This window comes from Nematolebias whitei, chromosome 6 (assembly GCF_014905685.2).
Source record: "Nematolebias whitei isolate Nwh7 chromosome 6, NemWhi1, whole genome shotgun sequence".
NCBI lineage: Eukaryota > Metazoa > Chordata > Actinopteri > Cyprinodontiformes > Rivulidae > Nematolebias > Nematolebias whitei.
Genome location: NC_056503.1, coordinates 52,444,693 through 52,452,322, shown reverse-complemented (window position 1 = coordinate 52,452,322; position 7,630 = coordinate 52,444,693). Strand labels below are relative to the sequence as shown.

At 40.5% G+C, this 7,630-nt stretch overlaps 1 protein-coding gene across 1 annotated transcript in view; it reads right to left on the bottom strand.

The window, feature by feature from the left end:
• Positions 1-7,630, bottom strand: part of tbx4 (T-box transcription factor 4) — a 74,364-nt gene that overhangs the window by 19,851 nt on the left and 46,883 nt on the right. The window contains exon 5 of the mRNA XM_037678415.1: positions 3,179-3,331. Coding sequence (XP_037534343.1) covers positions 3,179-3,331 — 153 coding nt within the window. The remainder of the gene's footprint in view (positions 1-3,178; positions 3,332-7,630) is intronic.

Below are 7,630 nucleotides of genomic sequence, written 5' to 3'. Positions count from 1 at the left end.
CAGCTTCTACCCTGAGGCTGTTAGACTCATGAATCTCTAACCAGAATAATCACTGTGAAAAACCATATCATGTTGCTGCTGATCTGTTTCATGTTGCTGCTGATCTGTTTCATGTTGCTGCTGATCTGTTTCAATGTTGATGTGTTCATGCGTGCACATCTGCTCACAGACTCATGTTCATGTTTGTGCTGATGTTCAATGTTTTATGTTATGAGTGCTTAGTGTATATTTAGTTGATGTTTTTCTTAGTTCATATCTTAGATGTTATTACTGTTTTTCTTATACATTTTATTGTTGGATGTAACTGGGACCCTGTGAACATAATTTCGCTCCACCACATGTACCACATGAGGTGCGAATGACAATAAAGAAACTCTGACTCTGACTCTGACTCTGACTTAGTCCATAACTAAGGGATGGCTCAGGAAACTCAAGGCAACTCTACCTATAGGATTTATCAAAAAGGAAAGTCTTAAGCCCAGTCTCAAAACTGGACAATGTGTCAGCCTCACAGACAGAAACTGGAAGTTGATTCCACAAGAGAGGAGCCTGAGAACTGAAAGCTTTGCATCTGTGTCTGTATTCCAGACACAAAGTACGTTTAACAGGATTTATTTTGGTAAAGAGACTTGCTTGAGTCAGGAAACGTCTACAGGGACACACAGGAAAGTTTGAGAATAGAAAGGGTGGGTTAGTGGCTATGATAGAGTACCGGGGGTGGGGAGTTTAGTGAGGATAGTGACATCACAATTAGAATGGAGTCCTGGGTGGGTTTGCTGCTATGCTCTGGTGTTTGACAATTTGTTAGGAATAATCCCAAACTCAGTGGGATAGTCAGAAGATAGACAAGGGTCATACACAAGAAGGCAGATCTCAGATTACTTATCTGGGGTTCAGGCAATACTCGAAGGCCGGGGCACTGAAAAAAAGTTGATGTCCAGCAACATTGGTGTCCTGTTAACTATTTGTTAACTATTTGTGAAGGGGACATGTCCCCCTCACATTTAAATGGTAAATGGACTGTACTTATATAGCACCTTTCTATCTTATCAAGACATTCAAAGCGGTTTACACTTCAATCTGTGCCTCATTTACACATTCATACAGCTCTATACTAGAGCTCTACAAAGGTAATTGAACAAATAGTTCTAAAGAGACTAATCAGTTCTTCATCACATTCAGACACTGATGGGACACACATCAGAGGCTGTGAGGGGTTCAGTGTCTTGCCCAGGGACACTTCGGCATGTGACTGCTGATGGATTCGAACCCCCAACTCTTGCATTGGAGGATGACTGCTCTAACCACTTAGCCACAGCTGCTCTTTAAAAAAAATATTTGGCTTCACTCTTCTATGAAACAGCTACATTTGAACAATGTAGCTGTCTGCCACTTACATCAAGGTAGACCTGATCAGGTGGGCATGAGGGAGATTTGCAAGTCTTTGTGTCTGTAAATGACAGAAGGCAGCACATTTTAGAAGCTTTGTCTAATCTGAGCAGGAAGATCTTGTTCTGTCTTTTCTTTGCCCTAAGATTTGAAAAGTCCAGCTAACGGTGTTATAAAGAATACTTTGAAGGAGACATATGGTGTTAGGGAGAACGAAACCAAGTAACACAAATTTTCTGGAAAGTAAAATTGTTAAAATCATGATGGGGAAGGAACAGTGGAAAGAAAAACAATGGGAGAATGGATGATGGAGAATGGGAGATGGATGTTGTTCTAAGAGGATGTGAAGGAAAGGGGAATAAAAGTTATGAAGTGTAGAAACTGTGGCACCAAGGTAGGAAGGAACCTGTAAAATATTTTGTTTTAATAATCACATGCGGGTGGACAAAACTGACTAAAAAGTGTTTTTTTGTTGTTGTTTATTTAGTGTTGTGAAGGCTGCATGATGCCAGGTCATTTGCTGCTATGAGTATAAAGGTCTATCTCTAAATCAGAAAACAGTAAAAAGTCCCCCTAAATTCAATGTTGGTGGTTATTAAAATGTCACCTGTTCATTGTGTAAAGTTGATTTTATATTTAAACATGCAGTTGAGTGTCACTATTGCTTAGCACAATGGCATGTTGTGTTACAAATATAACTAAATCAAAGATAAACAAAATAATAGTCAAATGCACCCTTAAAGTCGTTTGTGAGTTCAAAAACTGGATGATGCATATATGGACTAGTTGAATGAGGTGTCTCTAAAACCTTTATTTAACCAGGCAAATCCCACTGAGATCACAGATCTCTTTTGCAAGGGAGGCCTGGGCCTGAAGGCAGACTAACATGCATGTTTTTGTTCTGTGGGAGGAAACCGGAGTACCCGGAGAAAACTCACGCACTCACGAGTTGATCATGCAAACTCCACACAAAGACCCCGGGTCTAACTGGAGATTGAACCCAGGACCTTCGTGCTGTGAGGTAACCAGGGAGCTGTCGTGCTGCCCCAAAACAGTTATAGAATCAAATGTTTGCATATGTAGGTAAATGTATTTGTTTAACAACCTGTTAAAATACACCAAAATGCAGGGAATGGCATTTACTTTATTCTAAATTTTCTGGCCGAGGACACCCAGACACCCCAACAGTGTGTGTGTCCATCCCACACACACTTTGCAATTGTTTCTGACGTCCCTGTCCAGAAATCAGAAGCTCGGCTCTGACTGATCATATATGTAATTGCAGGACCGTCCAGTGTGACATTGTTCTTAGAATGACTCAGATTTGACTTTTAGTACTAATTGAGGGACGAGTTTGTGAGCAAACTTTAGTGTAACAGATTACTAGTTTGAAATTTGTTGTTTACCCTAACTTTCATTGTCCTTTCATTTTTTCTTTTTCCTTTTTCACAAATGCTTCGAGTAAAGTTAAAGTACACAGTTTTTGGACACTAAGAAATAGAATTAAAACCTCCCACATGGTTAGGGTGAGGAGACAACATGATTGTCATGCTGCTTCTTATCACACAACACAAATGTTTCCCAACATAAAACAACAGGCTAAAATTTCTAACTTCCATGTAAATAAACAAAATTTAGAGATGTGGATAAATAGTATCTATTACAAGTTTTCTGATACTGGGTTCTTTTAGCAAATATCTCAAAACAATTAACACTATTTCCACCTGTAGACATGTTAGAAATAAGACTTTTTATTATCTAAAGTAAATGCTCTATTTAGTTTTTATACCTTGTGATTCTGATAAGAAGTTACTGAAATAAAAGCTGTCTCATGAAAAACATGAGTGCAGTAGGCAGTGTTCTTTGATCCAAAGGCATTGTTTTCATCAGCTTTCACTATGTGAAGTCTGGGTTGGTACTTGTGCATGGAATTCAGGATGATCTGAAAAAAGGGAAAAGAAAACAACTTCTTCAGTAAAATCACATGATGTATAATAAATCCACACCTCCAGATGCAGGAAGAGGGCCACCTGCATCATGAAGGACCCCATACACCCAACACACACACTTTTTGCCTCGCTCCCCTCAGGAAGGAGGTTGAGGAGCATTAAGTGTAGAACCACTAGACTGAGGAACAGCTTCTACCCTGAGGCTGTTAGACTCATGAATCTCTAACCAGAATAATCACTGTGAAAACTACTGTGAAAAATACAACAAAAACTATGAAAATCGCTGTAATGTCACTTGGTTGTTTATATGTGTTGCTGACTATCCATGATGCTGATCTCATGCTGCTGATTATTTCATGTTGCTGTGTTCATTAGTCCTCATTTGCTCACACAGACTCATGTTCATGCTGCTGTTGTTTTGGCTTATTGTTTTTGTACCATCAGTGCTTACTGTATTCTTAGTTTAGTGAATGTAGTATATTCTTAGTTCATGACTCGGATCTTATTAATGTTTTTCTTTACAATTTGTGTTTTTGTTGGATGTAACTGGGACCCTACGTACATAGTTTTGTCCCACCTCATGCATCACATGTGGTGTCTATGACAAATAAATCTCTCTGTCTCTCAAAAATCCATTATCTTTTACCCGCTTCTTCCTTTTTGGGTCACGGGGGTTAGAGGATGACACTTTTTCAGGAGTCCTTTGGGTCATGGGATTCCGGCAGGATTCCAGCAGGATTTTTTCATTCAACCTTTATTTAGACAGGTAAATCCCATTGAGCCTCGAGGACTCCTTTACATGGAATTAGGATTCCAGCAGGACAGGAGTCAACTTTATTATAACTCACAGGACTGGGATGGGACAGAACAAAAAGTTAACAGGACCAAAACAGAAGGGACCAACCAATAGGACAAAAATAGAAAATTAACTAAACTTTGGACAGGCACAGCTATTTTGTAGTTTTCTTTCAATAAGCCTTCACTCTGGAATACCAGACTTGCAATTCTCCAGTCTGTAATGTGTTAAACACAAAGTAATATCAAAAGAAATGGGTAGAAGATTAAATCAAATTCAATGTATTTCCTAAAGACTAAATGGAAGAAGAAGAAAAAACAAAACAGGAGCAGTACAGGAATGGGAGCTATTCTGAATGGGAGCAGGATTCATGTTACCAGGAGTGGGACAGGACAGAGTGAAAATCCACTCCCGTGTCATCCTCTAATGGTGGTCATTAGTGCCCATATCTAGCAGTCACTGTGCAAGAGGCAGGGGACACCCTGGATAGGTCTCCAGTCCATCCCAGGAACACCCTGGACATGTCTCCAGTCCATCACATGGACACCTGGACAGGTCTCCAGTATATCACAGGGACACACTGGACAGGTCTCCAGTCCCCCACAGGGACATATAGAGACAAACCAGACTAACAACCATTCACTCTCTCTCTCTCACCTAGGGACAATTTAGAGTTACCAATCAGTCTAACATACATGTTTTTGGTCTGTGGGAGGAAACCGGAGTACCCGGAGTAAACCCACGCAGCACAGAGAGAACATGCAAACTCCACCCAAAATGTCAGCAGCAGAGGTAGCAGCTCTACCAGCTGCGCCACCTTGCTGCCAGTCATTAAGGGGTTCTGGAAGGGAGGCAGAAGGGAGCAGCCAAAAGTAAAACTAAGTAACTTCAGCAGCATCTGCTTTCCAAATGATAATTTACACAGTTCTGAAAGATTTACGGAACTAGTTGATTGACATTATATTGTATGGGAAATCCAGGGAACATTATGATGAACAGTGACAAGTCTGAAATCCTTCAGTGCCTTAAAAATGTAGGCATATAGATCAATGTCAACAAAAGCTTATTTGATAATCAACCATTCCAAACCTGAGACAGGTAATCTCTAAGAAGGGCCATCAGGAGGACCTGATTCCCAGATTAGATCACCTTACTGCTTACTGAAACTACCTCATCAAAAATAGGGTATATTTTCATTCATTCCTGAGCTCAAGATTTTGATTCAGCAAGTTTCTACCAAGCTATGTAACAGTGGTTGAGCCACTGAGAGAGCCACTACATAGACTCAAGCTAAACTAAAATGGAATGAAAATACAGTATTTCCTGATAAGCCCAGCTTGCCATCTACTACCATAAACAGCCAACATTAATAGCAACAGATGCATTTGATTATGAAAGGTTTTGGTTTTTGGACCTGAGCACCTTAGGAATTAATTTTTCAGTCTTTCTCCCTTCTTAGAAAGCATTAATCTGTCCTCCAGCTCTAATGTTAAAAATCTTGGTGTTATTTTTGATCAAGACATGTCTTTTATCCCCCACATTAAAAATGTTACTAGAACCTCCTTCTTCCACCTGCGTAATATCACTAACATTAGAAACATCTGATCTAAAAATGATGCAGAAAAACTGGACCATGCATTTGTCACGTCTAGACTGGACTATTGCAATGGTTTATTATCTGGGTGTCCAAATACTTCTTTAAAACGTCTTCAGCTGATCCAAAATGCTGCTGCCAGAGTCTTAACTGGAGTTACTGGGAGAGATCATCTCTCTCCAGTTTTAGTTTCTCTCCACTGGCTCCCTGTCAAATCCAGAATATAATTCAAAATCTTACTTCTAACCTACAAAGCTCTCAACAACCTAGCTCCATCTTATATTACAGATCTTATTGTTCCATATTTTCCTAACAGAGCACTTTGCTCTCAGACTGCAGGTTTACTCGTGGTTCCTAGAATTTACAAAAACAGAATTGGAGGGAGATCTTTCAGTTCTCAGGCTCCTCTCTTGTGGAACCAATTTCCAATCTCTGTCCGTGAGGCTGACACATTATCCAGTTTTAAAACTAGGCTTAAGACTTTCCTTTTTGCTAAATCCTATAGTTAGGGTCGGCTTGGGTTTCCTGAGCTGTCCCTTAGTTATGCTGCTATAGACTTAGACTGCTGGAGGACAAACTGACCACACTTTTCACTCTGCTAATGTCTTTACTTTCTACCGTCCGCCCCAAATCAACAACTCTTTTATAAATGACTTTGCTGCTCTAATCGCCCATCTCTCAGCTCTTTCACCCAACATTATTCTGCTTGGAGACTTCAACATTCATATGGATGAAGACAACAACCCCCTCACCAGAGACTTCACATCCTGCCTCGACAGCTGTGGCTTCCAGCAGTTCATTAACTTTCCAACCCACATAAAGGGCCACACTTTGGACTTATTATGCTGCTCTGGACTCTCTCCTCTTAACTGTTCTTCTGATGAACTTCCATTTACTGATCACCTCATGATTTCATTCAGTGTCTTTCTTAAATTTTCTTCAGAGAAACCTCAACACACTCTTTCCTTCTGTAATATTAAGAATATCAACCATGACATTCTTTTGTCTCATATTAATAATACCATCTTCACCTTCAATTCTTTTAACCCAGATGACCTTGTCACATTCTACAATAACAGCCTCACCAACATCCTTAACTCTGTCGCTTCTCTGAAAACCCGGTCTGTCTCCTTCTCCAACTCTGCAACTTGGTTCACTCCAGAACTCCGTTCTCTGAAATCCAAAGGTCGGAGGTTGGAGCGACTCTATAAGAAATCCGGTCTCTCAATTCACAAGGAACTCTATGCGAACCACGTCATCCAGTATGAGAACAGTATTTTTCAAGCCTAATCCAGCTACTTCTCTGACATCATCAGTTCCAATGTTGGCACTTCAAAGACTTTGTTCTCTCTCCTTAACCGCTCAGTCTCATCTCCTAACTCATTACCCTCTCACATGGTTTCCACAGAATTTTGCAACTCTCTGTTGTCCTATTTCAATGAAAAGATTCTTTCAATTCATAAACACCTTAGATCTAATACCGCCCCCAGCATCTATGTTGAACTCCCCCCTCCCTCCCTCCCTCCCCTTCTCTGTCTTCTCCCTCCCCTCTGCTGATGACATTGCTGACATTATCAGCAAGTCTAAGTCCTCATCCTGTCAGCTCGATCCATTTCCCACAGTTCTTGTTAAATCCTGTCTCTCGTCTCTGCTCCCCATCATCACTAACATCATCCACTCCTCCCTAACCTCTGGCATTGTTCCCACAGCTTTAAAATCTGCGGCCATCACCCCCATCATCAAGAAACCAGGTCTTGACTTTACCAACTTCAGTAATCTTCGTCCAATCTCTAATCTGCCCTTTATTTCCAAAGTTCTTGAAAAAGCCGTTGCTAGTCAACTTCACTCTCACCTATCCAACAATAACATTTATGAAGAGTTTCAATCTGGTTTTCGCCCCCA